Genomic DNA, 20,083 nt, shown 5'->3' on the forward strand with positions numbered 1-20,083 from the left:
ATGTATGAAAGTATTCAGGCATGTAAGCTGATTGGGTCAGGGACTGTCTGTCTGTTCTGTTTGTACAGCACCTAGCACAATGGGGTCATGGTCCATAACTGGAGCTCATAGCCACCACAATAATAATTAATAACAACACTAAAATCTATTCATCCTAATGCTTTTTCAACTAAGCTTCATGAAGAGGCAGTCACATCGTCCACTCAAGAGTAACAGAAATCAGGCCACATTCTCATTTTAAACAGCTGTAAAGCTGGGGTAATGCCATTGCCATCAGCGGAAGCTTTGGATTTACACATGCATCCCTCAGAACAGAATCTGGTTCACTGTTTTTGATGGACACCATGGTTGGAATATTTAGCCGGAAGTGTAGGTTTATGTTAAAAAGCGCTTTTGTAAAAGTGCATGTTCAGTTTTTTTTTTGGTGATTTTGAAAATTAATTTCAGCTATGCAAACTAAGTTTGAGGGCAATTTAAAAGTTCCCCTGCACTATTCTGCACTGAACACCCCCAGCAAATTGTTACTGCATGAAAACCACAAAGGGAAACTGACCTAAAAACCCCCAACAACAACAGGCAACGCAACTGAACAGCCTTTTTTGACTAATTGAGCACAATGCCAAAAAGGAAAGCTCAAACCATAATGAAAAGGAAATTTGATTGTTTTAAAATTCTTCTGCATTGAAAGCGTTGTTAGAGCATAAATACGGTTTAAACATATGATTATCCTGATGTTGGCCAGTTAAGGGCAGCAATCGGAAAGGGCTTAAAGTCAATTCAGTTCATTCATTATTATTCCTGCTTGGCCACTTTAAAGAGAAACCACTGAGAAACTTATTTGTGGCTTGCCCTTTTAATTATAAATGCAGGGATTCTGCAGGGTTAACTAGCACCAGAAGATACAATAATTGCACTTGCAATCTTAGAAGCTAGGTCCTCAAACTAAACAAGGAGATTCATAAAGACTCCTTGGCTCAGAAACACTGTGTCTTTGTCTTGCTTCTCTTGTCCAGAGTTGAAAGGAAAGATTCTTTTTTAATCTTGGGATTCCCCCCACGGCTACCCCCACCTCCTGGTTTGTACTTCAGGTCACATTATGCTTTCCTCATAGGATCTAGCGGGCTTTTAGAGAGCAAAGAACAGCAAGGAATTTGGAAAAAATAGGCATGCAAGTTGTCTTAAGATTAGAGCACCGGGAGAGAGAGTGATTTGCGGGTCTGTTATTGATGTTGAGCATCAACAGGGCCGGCTCTAGGTTTTTTGCCGCCCCAAGCAAAAAAAATTTTGGCCGCCCCCCTTTTTTGGCTTTTACACATGTTTGCACTTTGTAATGCTTTTGTTTTGTTTTGTTTTTTGGCTGTTTAAAATTTTTAAAAAATGAAAGCAAAGAATTTGTAGTTAGTGAAATAAAACAATTTCCTAGTAGTGTACTCATTTAATTTTAACAAAATCACAATTACAAACAATTTGGGTTCAACTATACACTGTCCTGAAAAACATTAGTGTCTTCGGATGTGCCCAGTTTCTCATAAATTAAAAGAATTGACATGAACTGAATATTTCTGGTTTTTATACTTGCGTGGTCTTTTAATAATTCAGCGAAATCTAAATTTTTTGCAATGGTACTTTCAACTGAAATTAATTTTAGCCCTATAACCACTGGCACCGACGCGACACGGAAATTGGCGTGAATGGCGCCGATAGGGCGGCACAGTACACACAAGTAATCGTGATTCCTGATGTAATTAATCAATAACCGTTAACATTTATACATTTACGCACGTTCACATTATGAGTGACCGTGTCACGACGTGACATGATAGTTTTCACGTCATGCTCCTATCGCACTACTGGAGATTTTTTTGATCTTCATGTATTTTTTTTTTTCGTACATTGGTGGATTTTTCCGGAAAAAAAAAAAAAAAGGTGGCCGGAATGCCGCCCCTGGAAATGTGCCGCTCTAAGCATGTGCTTGCTTTGCTGGTGCCTACAGGATCAATGCACTGTGCTTCTGAATTTCAGACTCTTGCGAGAGCTGGCAACATGCTGAGTTTTAGGGTTTTACTATCCACATTAATGTCAAGAAAGCACCACTTCTCCTGTGTTTGCTTTGATCAAGTACTCTCCCTCCTCCAGACTGCTGCAGGATAACAAGAGATTGGACCAAGCCATGAAATTTGCACGTGGATTTGAAGCAGAATCTACACTTTCCCAATGGCGGTGAGATGGAGGGGTTTCCAAGGGGAAGACTGGCTGTTTGGTATTGGCTCAGAAAAGAAGGCTGGCTTAGAGTTCAGGGTGCTACTGTGGGACTCAGGAAACCTAAGTTCAATTCCCCACCCTGTCACAGACTCCTTGAGTGACCTTGGGCAAGTTTGAGTTCAGATCCTCAAAGATATTCCAGATCCTACATTCCATTGATTGGAATGGAAATTGGGATCCTAAATACCTTTTCTGAGGGTCTGGGCCTTAATCAGTTTGTGCCACACTTCCCCATCTATACAATAGGGCTAATAGCACTGTCCTACCCTACGGGGGTGTTGTGCAGATACACACATTAAAGACTGTGAGGTCAGGTGCTCAGATATGACAATAATCAGGGCCATACAAGTCCCTTTGCTAGCCCTATCTGTGCAATTGGGACCTGGATTTTGGTTCAAATCTGAACCGTCCCAAAGGCTGGGTGGAGAGTTGGATCTGTCTCTAACCAGGATCTCAGCTATACACAATGCAATAGTTAGGATTTGCAAGAGTCTTGTGTAAACTGGTTCAAGGGGTTTGGTTCGATGGATTCTCACACCCCTAGATGCATGCTCAAGTCCCAAGCTGAATTGAGGCACTTTATTAGCAAGTATTTCTCAATCAGTCTCTCCTGGAAGGATTGGATAGATTCTATGGGATTCATGATCATGTTCCAGGAGAGAAATTATCTTGATTATAGGGTGGAAAATAAAAATGATGTGCACATTATACGTTAACTAAGGCCCAGATGTGGCAAACACTTAAACACCGGAGTCAATGGGAATAGTCACGTGCTTAAAGTGGGGTATATGTGTAAGTGTTTGTCAGATCAGGGCATCATACTAAAAATGCTGTTGCTTGCTGATTTTAATCCTGTTTCCTCCCACAGTTTTTGTTTGCTGTGATTCCATTCCTCCCTTCCCTCTGGCGTTCAGTTATATGTGTTTCCTATTTGATTTTTACAATATTATCTGTGCTACACCAGGCACTGGTGGGACAGCAGACTCTGACTTACCAAGGCTTTGTATCTAACTACCATACGCTTATTTTTGTCTCTTTGCACTTGTGGGCTTTTTCAAGTGGTTTAATTTTCTCCTTTCACTGTGTTCTCCACTGATCTCTTTTCAATTTTTTCCCCTTCCTGCTTCATCTGAGCTGCTTTCAAAACAGAAACAAGCGGCAATCATCAATGAAGGGAAAGATGGAACTGCTGAGCTGTCTCTTCTGAATCCATGCTGCAGTTGCCGTGACTGGGAGGGTCACAGAACAGAGGTCATTCCAAGAGTAACATCAAAGCCTTGGGCTGCATTGACTCTTCTTGAACTATCAATTGCTTTATTGTGAATTCACTTAGGGCTCAATGTAGGGTAGGTTGCTATGCATGAATGCAATAATTATCCCATTAGAGGGGATTGAACATTACACTGGCAGGATCTGGGATATGCTATACTTAGTCCAGGACCAGAGCCAAAAAGCACTACTAGACCGAAGGACTAGTGATAGAGTTGAGGTCCAACGTCGTTCAGACTATAAGAGCTAGAAACAAATGCTTTATGTCACTGGAAAGCTGCAAACCTCTGCTTTCTTTGCACTGATATGAAGCATCCACTTCTGGGCCTGGTAGGTCATATTTTTTTATTTTATTTTATTTTATTTTGTTTTTATTTTAGTTCCAGTATTATTTATATCTCAGGAAACTCAAGAGTTGGGAATCGGTGATTAATACAATCTGAAAACTGGAATTCTGCCCTCACAGCTGTGCAAAGTAATTAACCACAGCAGCAGCTTATCAAGGGACCTGGTGGATTCTCTCCAGTCTTAGAAGTCTTTAAATAAAGATGGGATATCCTTCTTAGAGATCTGCTCCAGCTCAACCACAAGTTATTAAGCTGTTTGCACAAATCATTAATAAAAATCGCTGGCCTGTGCTGTGCCGGAGCTCAGACTAGATGATGAGAAATGGTTCCATCTTAGTCCGACAGGGCCAGATTTCTAAAGGCATTTAGGTGCCTAATTCCCATTGAAATTAATGGGTGTTAGGTGCCAAATAACTTTAAAATCTGACCTTAAGTGACTTAGGAACTTCTGAGTCTTAGGTTCCTAAGTCACTCAAGCACTTTGAATCCTCCCCCCTCCCGCAATCTATGATGACCCTACAAAGCTGCAAAATCAAGAGTAACTCCACTGAAACTAATGGAGTACCACCACTATAACTAGATGACTTCCTGAGGTCCCTTCCAACTCTGATATTCTATGATTCTATGAACTTTTATTTGAGGTTGTAAGTAGGTCTCAGGTCTTCAGAAATTTAGGGGCACAAATCAATGGGACTTGAGCTCCTAAATAACTCCTGAAAATCCCACCCTGTGTCTAACGCTAAAAGTCACAGTTGCCATAGAGGGTCAAAGTAAATGGTAATAGGAATGTTGTGATTGCAAGGGCTGCTCCCCGGTGTTAGGAACCCTGCTGTGGGAACGACAGCACAAATATTTACAGGAGCAGTAAAGTTATCTGCGCACAAGTCCTGGCCCTGCTCTCCCAAGGGGAAGACCTGTAAGATCCCAGCTCTCCTTTTTTAAATTCAGTGCTGACTGTTACATGTTGTTAAACTGTTAACAAACCAACTGCTGCACACAAACACGTCAAGTGTGGTGCCACAGAGGCCATACAGATTTTTCCAGTTTTCGCTCCAGCAAGGTTGATGGTTCAAATCCCAGCAAGGACCGATGGTCTGGTCACACCGGCATCCATTTCATGCCTTCTCTCTCCCTTCTGATGTCTAGAATGGAATTGTGCCCATGCCAAGCAGCCCTTCTGCTGGGACAGCTCAGAGTCTTTATGCACTGGGGGTTAAGTGCTTTCTTAAGGGGGAGGAAATACATGGTGATGTTGTCATCTAGTGGACAGGAAGGAAATACCATAGCTAGCTGGTGGCATTACCATCTGGTAGCACGCTGGCTGACCACCAGCAGTGAGAGCCCATGCTGGAATAAGCCTATATTGCTCTCTGATTGGGAGACCCAGCCCCTGATAATTTGTTTTGGAAGTTCATGCCTGTGGCCCTAGGCATGGTGTACTTGTGGCAGACACAAACAGGAATATCAGGATGCAGTCTCTGTCCATCTCCTAGAGGACATCCTCCTGCAATCCAGAGTTGAGGGATTGTGTTCACCCCCAGCATACCACACTGACTTTACCCAGCTTCAACCAGGGGCTCTCCCCTTCCAATCCACCCACCCCCATTGTTCCCTTGTCTCAGTCAGTGTCTCTCAAATAAACAATGTCCCAAAGGAGGCTGTGACCTCGGCCATTAACATTAACCAATCAAAACACATTTCAGTGAGTTCAGCTATAAACATTCCCTCCCACTTCAATAAGCATTCCGCTCATTGTCATGTCATCCCATGACCCTTCCAGGCGACTTGCAGACCCTTGCAGAGTTCTTTTCATCTAAGCATGTCCAGTTTCTACCACTCTGTCTGTCTCAGTGATTCACTGACTTTTATAACCATACCAGACTATGATGGGCTTTTCTAAGTTGTCCATGGTAACAGTACTGGCCTCTGGCCTGTGTGTCTTTGATTGCCGCTGGGCTAAGTTTCTGCTTTCAGTAAAGTTTCACTTGCACAATGGGATCTTGCTGAAGGAGTCAAAGGCAGGAGACAACTATGTTTGTGTACCTTTGCTGTGCATTCTGTGCTAGAGATGAGAACAGCTGATCTTTGAGATGCATGAAATCCAGAGCTGGATTTCATCCAATATATGTCTGAGAATGGACCTACGTCCATGTCACCATCTTCACCACCATTATTTATTATCTATACAGTGCACGACAGAATGCTGGGTGCGTTACACACAACCCATACAAAAGACGGGTAAGATTTTCAAATGTGCCTAAGAGATTTAGGAGCCTAAGTCCCACTGACTTTCGCTTAGGCACATTCTGAAATTTTACGCATCTTTTTTGGAGCCCCAGTGAAAATAAAACAAGATTGGTACAACAGCTTATAATAAACAGAAGTGCATCCTCATTACCTGTTCTGGGGACTTTTCACCAGATAATGCTTCACTGTTAAAGAAAAAAACAACAGCAATAAATAAAGAAATGTGGCTTCACATATCCAGGATTTATGCGCTACAAAGAGACACAGCAGATAGGTCCTAGCATAGCCACTCCTGGAACAGTATAGATGCCAACTTTTTACCACCAGAAAGCTGCTAGCTATAACCATGCATTATGCTGCAAATTAGAACATATTCTAACTTGAATAAGATTGTAAGGCCACGGAGAAAGAATGTAGCAAACAAAGCTAGGAATTGCAGGGCTGCACAAATTCCAGTGGTTAGCCCAGGCAAGGGAGAGCAGGCTAAGGAGAGCCACTAAAAGCTGAGTATCTGTCTTAAAAGCTTTTGATTCTCTCCTGGTGCTTCAGTTCTGCATTCTGTCCCCAAACTTCCTTTTTAAAAAATGTATGTTTCTGAAAACCTGAAGTAAAAAATAAACCGTCCACCCACAGGAGCTGATTGAGTTCTTAACATACGGCTAGGTCGTGGCTTTAGGCACAGAGGCATTGCCAGATGGGATCAGCACCAAAGGCCAATATCTTGTCCCTGCCAGTGCTCAGCACCAGCTGCTGCAGTAGCTGGTGTAAGAACCCCACAGTAGCAGATGTGGGATGATCTGCCACCCGGGAAGGTATCATCAGACTGGCTAAGGCCCTGAAGCATGAGGCTTTATATCACTTACAAAACAATTTTTTTTAGCATTAACTATTCTAACTCTGGCTGTCTTTGTGATCCAATCCCTCTTTCAGCCCTGAGCCAGTGGTGTGCCCCCGCCCTTGAGGAGGGACTGAGGAGATATTGCCTCATAGACACCCTTCTGTGGGGCAAGCTCTGCTGGCTGCCATGTGGAGCTCTGACTTGCCTTGCCCACTTGCAGGGGGGAAGGTTGGGCATATAGCTCCCATTCTCTTCCCCATGCCCTGAGCCAGGATGCCTGGTCTTATGTGGCATATTCCCCCAGATCCCCTGAATGGCTGTGTAAGACTGGGGCCCAATCTAGCCCACATCTCTGATCAGGGTGTGTGGGCATATCTTTGTTTATGTTAGGCCCCACAATGCTTCACCCATTTGGGGAAAAAATGGTTACCTGTCCTGAAGGACTGCATTTTAGCACTAAAAGGAAAGCTGATGACTCAAGGGATGGTCTTGCTAAACTACAGCTAGGTCCCCAAGTCTAATCTAGTTCAGGTCCGTGGTCATCAAACGTTGTTACTACTTGGCAGCTGTTTGGTGGCTGACGTGATATAAGTAGAACTGGTCAGGAAACAGAATTTTTCCCCACACAAAATGTTGGACTTTTCAGCAAAATATCAAAAACTGAAATATTTCAGCCAATACCCAAAATATTGTCGTTCAAAATGGCTCCTCAGTGCCTCATGGGAGTTATAGTTTAGGTGTCTTATGCCCCCATTCTCCTGTATGGGCCAGGCTCTTTGACTGACTACATCTTCCATTAAGCATTATTTTCCTCCCTTTTGGTGAAGGGAGGGGTGCATCATAGGATTCCCTGGCCATGGTGCCTCATGGGAGATGAAGTCTGGTATGGAAACCCAGCCAATTGAGAAGAATGGGAGGCATAAGGCATCAAAAGTACAACTCCGATGAAGGCACTGTGGCAGCATTTTGAATGAAATATTTCAGTTTTTGGCCAAAAAATTTTGGGTTTTGGTTGAAAACCAAAAATGTTATGGTTATCAGGTATTCAGATTTTTAGTGAAATGTTGAAATATTTTGAGGAAAGCAGTCACTCAAAAAACAGTTTTGAGGAAAATTTTTCACCAGCTCTAGATGAGAGTTTAGTGGCCTAGAGGAGATCATTCAGCCCTTCATATCCAGGGGTTATCTGGAAAAGTCTAAACCATTGTTATTTGTCCTGTGATTAGAGAGTGGACTTCAGTCTTTACTAGAGACACACAGGGCTTTTGAACTGCACAAGTTGCTACTCTGCGTGATGGGCCAATTTCCTCTGTGACACAACTCCACGGAATTCAGTGAGTTAAACCTGTGATGAATTAGCCCCAGTCTTACACGTTTTCACATTAGTGCCATGAAGCTAACCACAACTTTGGTCAGGTTTTTCACACTGACACCACAACATCTACTTTTTCACCTGCTGTACATCATTATACGATTTGCTCATTATTACAAGGTGGACTGGACCTTTAAGGGAGTTGGGGTCAGCCTCACCTTTGGCTATTTATCCACCTGCCAGGTGATGGACTTGGGTTGGGTCAGGTGATCATGACATGGTAGCCTGGGTGTGAGGCTCCTATAAGAAGAAGCATGAGTTCAACAGGTGCCTGAGTGATGATAGGAGCAAGGAAGGGCTCTCCAAAGTCAGGTATAAAAGGCCTGTAGGAAGCTAGTGGGTGAATCAGCTAAGGGGCTGGAGAAAAGACAGAGAATCTGGCATGGGCTGGACCACCCATAGTGGGTTTAGGAGACAGACTGACTGACTGTCCAGGAAAGGGTTAGAGGAAAAGCTATGAGACAGCCCAAGGTAGGCAGTAGTCCAGGGAAGTGAAGCAAGGAGCCAGAGCACTTGGATCTTCTTTGCTGCAGTTGGGTCCCTGGACTGGGACCTACAGTAGAGGAAGGGAGGGCCTGGGACCCCCTACAAGGTCCCAGAGGAAGGAGGTGTGACAGCCCTGAGATGTGGGATGGCAGGATTATTGAGCCTGAATCCTGGCTGAAGACACAGAGTGATATTGCTGCATGACTATTTTGTTGGCCTTTCTGTTTGTTCCCAGCTGGAAGATGGGCTGGGCTGCATGATTTGGCTGGAAGGGCCCATCATGAAGAAGCCTGTCCCAGAAGGGGAAGCTGACGTGTGGAGCACAAGGACCCAGAGAAGGTAAGCAGATCATATCACTGGGTATTATTGGGGGAGCTGGGGAAGCCAATTAAAGTTGGCTCTTGGTGTTATGTTCTGCATGTGAATGTCAAAGGGAGAGGGAAGCTGTTGAATGAGAAAAGGCAGATTTGAGATTTAATGGGAAGGAGCCAGAATGTGACTCGTGGTACTTGCCTATGCAGGGGATGTAAGGAGCCCCTCACTCCCCTGTGCTTGCTACCTGTGTCACACCGTGAGTAGGGAAAGGAGCTTCCATGGCATTGCTGCTCCTGTGCAGGTCGGCAGGGAGTGGCTGGGTTCCGCCCCGCCCCACTCCCACCTCAGGTGAGCCAGCCCACCAGGGGGATTAAGCTGGGCTGGGCATAGTGGTGGTGCAGACTAGATCCCCACCGAGCAAGGGACCAAGCTGTGATTCTCAGAGGCAGGCTGGTTCCGGCTCTGCTCTAGGGCTAGAGACAAAGCCAAAAGTGACTCCTCAATGTGGACTCAGGAGAATACATATTCATGGGGTGCTGGTCTGAGCAGACACTTGCCCTAACAGTATTGCCAATTATCAAAATGTAGCATACTGAGAGCCTCTCCCAGGTAAGGTTCACCCATCCAATACAGAATCATAATGTTGGCACTTCTTGCTTGGTGATGGTCAAGATTTAAATAAAAGTTGAATTCAGCCTGCCATTCATTTAATTCTAGGGCAGCCTAGGAAAGACCGCTTTCACACACACAGAAGGAATTACACGGGCCAGGACCCATCCTACATTAGCACTAGCTCAAGAGAGGGCTTTTCTCGAGGCTGCTCATTCAGTTACCCCAGTGTCCATAAACAGAATTGGGAGCAAAATCTTCCCAGATGTCTCTTGAAGATCGGCCAGAATAAATCAGTGTGTCTTATCCATGTGACTCATTGTACAAAACATTTAAGTTAGTGTTTTGTTGCTGTCTTGGCACAGAGATTCTTCTACACTCTGAAGTGGTAGGAAAAGTACTGTGTGTTTCTTTTGGTTGCTATTCCTATGAAATCAGATCGATTTGGGTACTGGTGGCACCTCGGTCTCTCTCCTGTTCTCTGCCTGTGGCACCCAGTGTAGTCTTCTGAGGACTAAAATGCTTTTGTCGGAGTAGGATCTTTGGGCTCAGCACAGGAGTAGCTGAGTGAAATGTAATGGCCTGTGGTATAGAGAGGTCCAACTAGTTGATCTCATGGTCCATTCAGGCCTCAAACTCTGTGAAACTATCAATCAGAAGCATAGCAACTTGGTTAGGTGCTCCACCTGTAAAAGGCAGCCCCGGCTTGAAATGTGCTTATGGTCAGACAAGATTACCTGTATAAATTATCCCTCTTTTCCCCGACATGTCTGTTCTGTGTGTATCTTTGAGTCATGAGAGCCTTCCTTACTGACACAAACATATTAGTCCTCAAGAGCCAGCACAAGATAACAAGATGGATTCTCTTCTGTCTAATGCACCACAGAGAAAATCACTAGCTAAGTTCCCATTTCAGGGCCTCTCTGTCTCTTAATGGGGATAACGTGAGAGGCATTTCATAGCTGGGCTTTCAGATCTCCAGGTAGTTTGCAAGACTGGCAGCTGGAAAATTACTCTTTTCACTTACAGTAAATCTGACATAGATCCCACTGAGAGAGAATAAGTATAAAACAGAGTCTGGGTCCAGATCTCAACATAACCAGGATTTTGGGCAGGTTCAAGCTTCTCACTAAATGCCCAGTCATTTCACTTTTCAAGTAACATCTGCACTTTAAACATGAACATAACACTTACAGCCACAAAGTCGCAGCTTAGAACAATGCCTTTAAGTAGAGCTGGTCAAAAAAATTTTGGCAAATAAACATTTTGTTCAGACTAGCTCCACATTTTTTCCAACTTTTTGATTTGCTGAAATTAAAAAAAAAAAGTTTGGGGTTGATCCAAAACCAAACCTTTTTTCAACTTTTTTTTCCAAACTGCCAATGAACCAAAAAGCCATTATTTACCCAGCCCTATTTCTAAGCACAACTGATTAAAAAAAAAAAAAGTTATTTTGTGAGAATTTGTTAATTTAACTGGTTTTGGGTTTTTTCAAATTTCAGTGAGATTTAATTTTTTTTTTCCCAAAAATTGAAAACCCTAACCAGTTCTAGAGCCAGTCGATGAAAAATTGCTAGCACTTTTCAAGGTTTCTTTTCTACCACTACTTGTATTTTTGAAAAATATAGTCCTTCAAAAGTCAGAACATTTTGACTCTGCTAATGCAATTGCTCCCGGAAAGACTCTAAGTTTATTCCGCTTAGAAGGGCATTATTGCTGGGGTTCACCTTCTCATGCATTAGAGATTCACATGTACCAGAGGCAGGATACAGAACTCAATAGACCAAATGTGTCATCTGATATGGCAGATCCTCAGAGGTGCAGATCACCAACCTGCTCACTGAAGTCAGTGGGCCTTATCCAAGCACAGCTTAAAGTCAATAGCAACAGATGAAGGAACTCCTTAACAGCAAGTTTAGTGAATATTTTAACACCCCCTCCTAGAAGATATAATAAGTAGCATTATATCCGCAAGGAAATAGGCTAAATGACTGAAGTCCCTTCCACCTTTATATTTCTATGATTCAACACACTCTGATCTATGAGAGGCCACAATTCTACTTCGGTATAGAATATTTTGTATAAGTTTTTGTTTTACGTGAATTACAAAAGTATTAGCTTATGTCTTGAAAGATCACTTCTTCCTCACACTTGCTGATACTAAACAGCCTTCAGGACAGAGTGATCCTTTGGTGGTGGCAGTAGTATTAACATTGGTGATGTCTCCTATTTCTAAGAGTATGGAGTAGAAGTCTGAGGTAATAACTGGGAAAACAAAAGGGGAGCTAGCCTCTGCCCACTGCCACCAAGTGAGTGGTGGGGCTAGATCCTGAGGTGAGAGACTGGTCTGCTTTCTCTGGACAAGCAGGCAGTACAGCCCTGTCTATACAATTTACAGACCTAGGGCAAGTCTGTTTCTCCCCCCTTCCCCCCCCCCCCCAGACACACCCTCTGCACACATCTCTTCAAACAAAGGGTTTTTTTAACCTAGATGTTAACTAGCACTGGTCACATTTTTAGTTAAAATGGAGTGAGGGGGAGGGGGACAGTTTAAGTCTAAATATTTTGCAAGAAGTCTGATTCAACAAAATTCAGGGGGGTTTTGATGGAAAAAATAAAAACATTCATTTTGTTCTGAAAACCAAAGTGAAGCAAATTTCAGTGCCAAGCAAAATTAAAATGGCTTTTCTTTTTGATATAATTTTTTAAATCTAAATTATTCTCTGAAAAATGTCAGTACAAATTGTTCAAAATTTTGGCAGAAAATAAATTGGATTTTTTTCCCCCACCTTTGAAGCTGGAGGACTGTATTTGTAACTTCAAGGAAAGCTGGTTTTTTTGTTTTTGTTTTTTGTTTTTTTTGTCTCCTCCCTCTGCATCATCTGCCGCCTTCTCATGTTTTTGTTCTCTTCTACAATCCAATCCCCTCGTGCCAATGGGCTGACGCTTGTCTGTCACTCACCTCTGGATTTTTTCTTGTTCAGCAGCGACTGGCAGAGAATGACAAGTGTAAAAAGGAGGACGCTGATGATGCCAATGGAGCACACAAACACTGCATATACATACAGGTCTGAAAGGCAAGCAGAGAATTACTCAGCCTGGCTCTTGATATGATTAACATTTAACACAGGAAAAAGGATCACCTCTGTGCAAGACAGAAATAAACAGGCCCTGCCTCATAGCATAGGGTAACATTTTCAGAGGTGTCTAAGTCACATAGGCACCTAAATTGAAAGTCTATAGGATTTAGGCACTTACCTGTCTCTTACAATCTTACCCCCAACCTTTAAACTGAGCAAGACAATTAGGCTGGGGGTCTCAAATGTACCCACCGTTGGCCTAAATCTGCTCCCATTGAAGTCAGTGAGAATTTGAGCATCACAGATTTTGGCCAACATGGAGCACTTTTGAAAACTCCTGCCTTCTAAAATAGGGCCTCATGCTTCTTCTTGTTCCTGCCTTTCATATAACAATGTACATAGCCCATTTTATTGAAGGACGCTTTACACACACTAATTGCCTTCAATGCCCCGGTGAGGTAGGCCAGTTTTACCTCTGTTTTGCAGAGGGGAAACTGAGTCAGAGTGTTCAAGTGACTTGTAGAAAGTGGCAGAGGTGGGAACAGAATCCTGACTGGTCGCCCTCTGCTCTACTCACCAGTCCATACTCCCTCTGCCCAGGACAGTTGTATGTTTTGTAAACTGTGTTTTAAAGAATGTAACAAAAGCTCCCAAGTGGAACCTTTGTACATTGTCAAATATAGCAGCAACTGAGCAGACACATACCCAGAATAGCTGTGAACATTTGCAACACCTGTCACTTAATCTGGACTGGCATGCATTGGAAAAAGGTTGGTTGATCCCAGTACCACTATGGTTACTCACCAGTCTGCCTTAAGTACTCTATTTGGTATTTGCTTTATAATGGGCACTAGAAATAACCAGCCGGTGGATCATCTCACCAAAGGTGTGGTATTATCAGGTACAAGTGCAGTCCAAGAACCCGACATGGGGGGTGTCGCTGCAATCAGTGTTCTTCTGGAGCAAGAGCAAAGTGCCAAAGACACACACTGTGGCAAAGTGATATATGAAGGCTGCAGGCCAGACTTCTAAAAATGTAGGGGTTGAGGTTCACATGCCCCCACATTTGCAGAACTAACTGTGTAATGGCATGCCAGGTCCTGAACAAACTGACTGCACTGAACAGGTTTTTGCTTAGGGCTAGAAAGGTTGTCATGCAACAGACCAGGCATCATTTGCTTGGGTTGTTACTATAGTGTACCGTTGCATGTCCCGGAAGTGTTAAACTCACTCAGCCAGCCTCCACTGAAGTCACTGGAAGATGAGGAAGCTTGGTATGTCTTAAGAGGTGATCAGCACCAGGCTGGATTGAGTTCTGTTTGCATGGCAGTCTCGCCTACAGGCCAGATACAAATTAGTTCCCTAATGATCTTAAAAAGAAAACCCAGTCATATGAGAATTTGGTGAAGTAGAGACCTTTCCCTCTCTGGTTTCCCACACTCTGTAACATAAGAATGGCCATAGTGGGTCACACCAAAAGTCCATCTAGCCCAGTATCCTGTCTTCCAACAGTGGCCAATGCCAGGTGCTCCAGAGGGAATGAACAGAACAGGTAATCATCAAGTGATCTCTCTCCTACCATCCATCTCCACCCTCTGACAAATAGAGGCTAGGGACACCATCCCTGCCTATGCTGGCTAATAGCCATGGATGGACCTAGCCTCCATGAACTTATCTCGTTCTTTTTTGACCCTTGTTATAGTCTTGGCCTTCACAACATCCTCTGGCAAGGAGTTCCGCAGGTTGACTGTGCATTGTGTGAAAAAATACTTTCTTTTGTTTGTTTTAAATCTGCTGACTATTCATTTCATTTAGTGACCCCTAGTTCTTGTGTTCTGAGAAGGGGTAAAGAACACTTTCTTATTCACTGTCTCTACACCAATCCTGATTTTTATAGACCTCTATCATATTCCCCCTTAGTTATCTCTTTTCCAAGCTGAAAAGTCCAGTCTTTTTAATCTCTCCTCATATGGCAGCCGTTCCATACCCCTAATAATTTTTGTTGCCCTTTTCTGAACCTTTTCCAATCCCAGTATATCTTTTTTAAGATGGGATGACTACATCCGTATGCAGTATTCAAGATGTGGGCATACCCTGGATTTATAGAGAGGCAATACCATATTTTTTGTCTTATCTATCCCTTTCTTAATGATTCCCATCATTCTGTTTGCTTTTTTGTTGGCTGCTGCATGTTGAGTGGATGTTTTCAGAGAACTATCCACAATGACTCCAAGATCTTTCTTGAGTGGTAACAGCTAATTTAGTTTAGTTTACTTTGCATTTATCACCATTGAACTTCATCTGCCATTTTGTTGCCCAGTCACCCAATTTTGAGAGATCCTTTTGTAGCTCTTCTCAGTCTGCCTGGGACGTAATTATCTTGAGTAGTTTTGTATCCTCTGAAAATTTTGCTACCTCACTGTTTACCCCTTTTTCCAGATCATTTTTGAATATGTTGAATAGGACTGGGCCCAGTACAGACCCTGAGGGACACCACTATTTACCTCTCTCCATTCTGAAAACTGACAGTTTATTCCTGCCTTTTGTTTCCTATCTTTTAACCAGTTACCAATCCATGAGGACCTTCCCTCTTATGCCATGACAGCTTATTTTGCTTAAGAGCCTTTGGTGAAGGATCTTGTCAAAGGCTTTCAGAAAATCTAAGTAATTCACGATAAGCACTCTGGGAGCAGCCAGGCTTTGTACAGCCCTTAGCACAATGGGGCTCTGACCCCAAACAGGGCTCTTGGTTGCTACCACAATATAACTACAGCCAGCGTCTTAATGAGAAACTGCATGTAAACAAATGATACATTTAACGTTATCTTTACCTTCAAAAAATTTCCAGGCCTCATGGTTTTTCTCAAAAGTGGGATCTTCTGAAGCTTTCGATGAAATCACTGTGAAGGACAAATAAACACGGTATACTGACTATGTACGTGGGGTGAAATTCTCTCTCCATTGAAGTCAATGGGACCAGGACTTCACCCATACTGTCCAACAGAATGTTCATCTCTCATGATGAAACAACTGAATTTATAAAATGGCAAAATCTCTTTTGGCAAGACTTGATCCTTTTTGGCACCAAATATCTGCCACTCTCATAGAAATGGCAGGGAGCTCTCCAGACTGAGTCCTGGGCTTACATGAGGAAGACACTCCATGATGCAACAGAATACGCTGGCAGCCTGCAGCTCTGTTCCACCTTGGACTATGACAGGAGATAAATAGACTGATCCGTGATAGCAATATGTTTGACTGATCTGGTGCTGTGGCAGAGTGAACTGTCATGGGGGAGGGAAAAAAAACCTGAGCAGTTGACTCCAGTTATCTAGTCCTCTTGAAGGCTGCTGCGAGTGGGAGGGGTCTGGGGACTCTATAAACCAGACCCAGCTCATTCCAGAGGGGAGGAGAAGAGGTAACACCTAAGAAGACACTGGGATGTTGGAGGAAAGCCAAGGGGCAAGCAAGCACCAGAAATGGACAGGAGAGGCAATTACCTTGTGAGCGTGGGCACAGGCTGAGTAAAGTGAGGACTTGCCTGAGACATAAGAGAATTTATGGGGAAATAGGACAAAAGATTTCGGTGTAGATGATGATAAATTAAATATTGATATGCCCCTTTTATAACTACTTCTACCTTCTCTCTGCTTCCCTTTTTCTTCCTCCTTCATCCCCCTTTTTTCTGTGGGGATCAGGTCATGCTGGCCCTCCAGGCAATTGCACGGTAGGGTGACCAGATAGCAAGTGTGAAAAATCAGGACGAGGGTTAATAGGTGCCTATATAAGACAAAGCCCCAAATATTGGTACTATCCCTATAAAATTGGGACATCTGGTCACCGTATTGCACAGGGACTGGTGACTTTCAAGTATGGCTCTCAGAGTGCATGACAAATACAATTTGATCAAGTTGTGCCCCAGATCTGTGGGGTAGGTGGAGTATGGCAGAAAGCCCTGTCGCAGAGGCTGTATATAAATGTTTCCATTCTGATGCCTTGCTTTGGTCAGAACTCTCCAAAAGTTCTGTCTTAGGGGAGGTACTTTTCCAAACCTCATCTCTGTCCCAAAGTGAACTATTCTGGAAAAGTTTGTAGGCCAACAAGGAGAAGAGAAAAACATAATTAATTTCCCACTTACATCTCCAGCAACAAAAGTCTCTTTTAAAAAAAAATAACAGGTCTCGTGCTAAAATGCCAGGAGTAAAATAGCCTCCCCGAGGAGACGTGCTTTGAAGAGTTCCTGAGAAAACTGACTTGGGTTGACCAAGTTAGGAGCCTTTTCAACATGATAGTGTATAATAATGTGACAATTGTTCTAGCCACATTCAAAGCTAAAGGAGTCACTGCAGGCTTAGCCTCCCTCCACAGCTAACTCCATAGTCCCTTGAACAGCTAGGACTCTCCCAAATATTTCAGGGACACGCCAGTCCTGGTGAATAGGACACTCCTACAAAAACATTGTGCCAGGATAGCTGCCACCTCAGCGCGCGCGCGCGCACACAGCCTGGGGTGGCTTTGCAGCATTCTGCCTCAGTTTCCCTCTCTCACAAGGCTCCCCACTAACCCACCCAGTCCATATCCTTTTAAAATAGAACTCTTCTGAGGGGATCCATCCTATTCAGTCTATACACACAATACCCCACAGCCCCAGCTGGCCATTGGTTCCAGAGTTCAAACAGTTTCCTGACCTTGCATCAGGAGTCCCCAGCCCACCTTTCCAGTATTGGGTTATCGTTCACACTGTCCCTTTACTGCCTGCAGCTGCTTCCTCAGCCAGCTACAGCCTCCCAGGAGTCTGTCATGTCTGGCACTCTATGCTGGAGTGTTAGCAGCGCCTCAGGCCTCTCCTTCACAAGAAACCTGATTTGGTCACCTGACCTTCATTCTCCCCACCTGAGGAGGTGAGTTAAGCCTGTCGCAAGCAGACTGAGGCCCATCTCCCTTAATGAACCAGCCACCCTGTGACAAGCACCCATTCAGTCCATCACAATGAACTCTGGGCTGAGTGTTAGAAGCCCCCTATGGTTTATTTCAATTACAGGTTTCCGTTTTCTCCATGTGCAAACCCTTCCATACCGCTCCCAGCGGAGCCAGGCCAACCTCTCTGCTCTGCAGAAATGGTAACTGAAGCACAGCGAAACATTGTGACTTGCCAGGCAGCGTGTAGCAGAGCTGGGGAGAGGTCCTTATCAACCAGACCTCAGTGGCTCTGAAATACTGGTTCAGCTCTGTGTACTTAGTTACATTGGTCTAGAGCTTCTCAGATGGTGTAAATGGCCAGAGCATCAATGAGTTCAGTGGAGCTGCTCCAGCTGAGGAGCTGGCCTTCCCATCTGTACAATAGTACAGCTCACGCTTACACAAGTGAGTGCTACTACCACGTCAATTTTAAAGATGGGAGAACTGTGACACAGGATGACTGAAGAACTTCAGACTTGCCTGAGGGGCAAGAAGCTGATTTGAAAATAATGAGAGAAGACACCTACAGCTCTTCACAGAGAACTACATTCTCCATTGTACAGAGAAGTGAACTGCAGCCATGAGGGGCTAAGAGACATGTTCAAAGGCACAGAATACATCTGCCACACAGGCGGGACTAGAACCCCCAGGCTGTGACTGACAGCACCTCACCATGCTCCCCAAACAGATGTGTAGTCATGCCACAATTCTGGCTAACCTCATGTGAGAGATTATCCCAGCTGAGCCTACTCACGGATTGCCAGTAAACAAAATCCAACAAAACTGCAATTTGATGATAGAATATCATTTTCCAGCTAGGTGGCTCCCAGACCTAGCTCTCCAGAGAATGACTTTCTAATGGCTTGCCACTTAATGCTCTGTTCATCAGCCAACAGCCAAACTGCTTGAAAGACTATATTTCAAAGAGTACTTTGGGAGTATGTCAGCATGACCCAGCGGGCAGGGAACTGGCATAGGGGTAAGAATAATAGAATATCAGGGTTGAAAGGGACCTCAGGAAGTCATCTAGTTCAACCCCCTGCTCAAAGCAGGACCAATCCCCCCCCCCCCCCCACCCCAGTGACCCCTTCAAGGATTGAATTCATAACCCTGGGCTCAAACTACTGAGCTATCCCTCCCCCGAGACCATGGTTCTCGGGCTAGCTCTGCAATGTGACCTTGGGCAAGTTATGTCACCTCTCTTCGCCTATTTCTTCTTTCATGCTTTATTTTTCCTGTTTAGATTGTAGGCTCTTTGGAGCAAGGACTGTGTACAATGTCCATGCCTTGCCCAATGGGCCCTGATCTCAGCTCAGGCCTCTCGGTGCTACCATAGCAACTATCATTGTGGCAGATTTGGAGCTACCTGTAATAATTTATGAATATTGTATCTTGACTGGGTTGTGTTTATTGCATGCATATATTGAGTTAATTCACAAGCAGGTTTGGCAGAAAACACACCCAGAAGCACACTGATGCTGAAACTGATGCGGGTGCTGAGAGCCATTGAACCAAAGTATCAACCCTGTATATGATGGAAACTACTTCAAGCCAGGAGGTGTGGCAGCATCCCCAGCACCTATGCCAGAAGGAGCTGAGCCTGTGTGTATCCTGATACACACTTCAAGGACCAATCAGAAGTCATTCACTTTGATGCTCTGGCTCCAACCCTCTGCAGAGCTCACCAAACTGGTTTTGTATTAGTAAGGGAGAGAGAGAGCCCAGGAAGAGAGCTCAAAGACTCTTTCTAGAAAAAATCCTTCAAGGCTGAGCTAAGGTGAACCTAGACCCCAGAGATTGGGGTGTGTGGAGTAAGGTAGGCTCACCTAGGACTCTATGTATATGAGCCATGTGTGGATCCTGTATTGTTTTCGTAACCTCTTCTCTCAGGTTCTGCTTTGTTCCTAGCGTTAAGATTAAACAATACTTTGATAAAACTGCTAAGAGGTGGAGATTCTCTCCAAGAAGACAGTATCATAGGAAGGCTCAAACCTGGCTTTCTTGTGAGGAAATTATGTCTTAACTGTGGCACTTTCAAGGAATGGCATCAAACCCACCTGTGTGCTAATGACTCAAGCCCAGTCTTCCCCTCTGCTACTGTGTGTAGAGGGGAAGCAGTATCCTGATGTGGATATCATGCTGTATAAGAAATGACTGGAGCGTATTTTAATGTCACTATCTAAACCAATGGTATACCCTGATTTGGAAAATAGTTTGCAACACTAAGTGGAATTGGATGGAGAGAGTGGGTCATATGCTGAAGAGAGGCACAACCTACCCTGAGATATGGCGTTACTAC

At 44.0% G+C, this 20,083-nt stretch overlaps 1 protein-coding gene across 1 annotated transcript in view; it reads right to left on the reverse strand.

Annotated features, from left to right (window-relative positions):
- The window catches only part of VSTM4 (V-set and transmembrane domain containing 4), a 53,804-nt gene that overhangs the window by 19,720 nt on the left and 14,001 nt on the right, over window positions 1–20,083 (reverse strand). Inside the window, exons 3-5 of the mRNA XM_073354897.1 lie at window positions 15,657–15,725; window positions 12,708–12,815; window positions 6,277–6,310 (exon numbers count right to left, since the gene is read on the reverse strand). Coding sequence (XP_073210998.1) covers window positions 6,277–6,310; window positions 12,708–12,815; window positions 15,657–15,725 — 211 coding nt within the window. The remainder of the gene's footprint in view (window positions 1–6,276; window positions 6,311–12,707; window positions 12,816–15,656; window positions 15,726–20,083) is intronic.

The sequence above is a fragment of the Lepidochelys kempii genome, chromosome 7 (genome assembly GCF_965140285.1).
Source record: "Lepidochelys kempii isolate rLepKem1 chromosome 7, rLepKem1.hap1, whole genome shotgun sequence".
Lineage (NCBI taxonomy): Eukaryota > Metazoa > Chordata > Testudines > Cheloniidae > Lepidochelys > Lepidochelys kempii.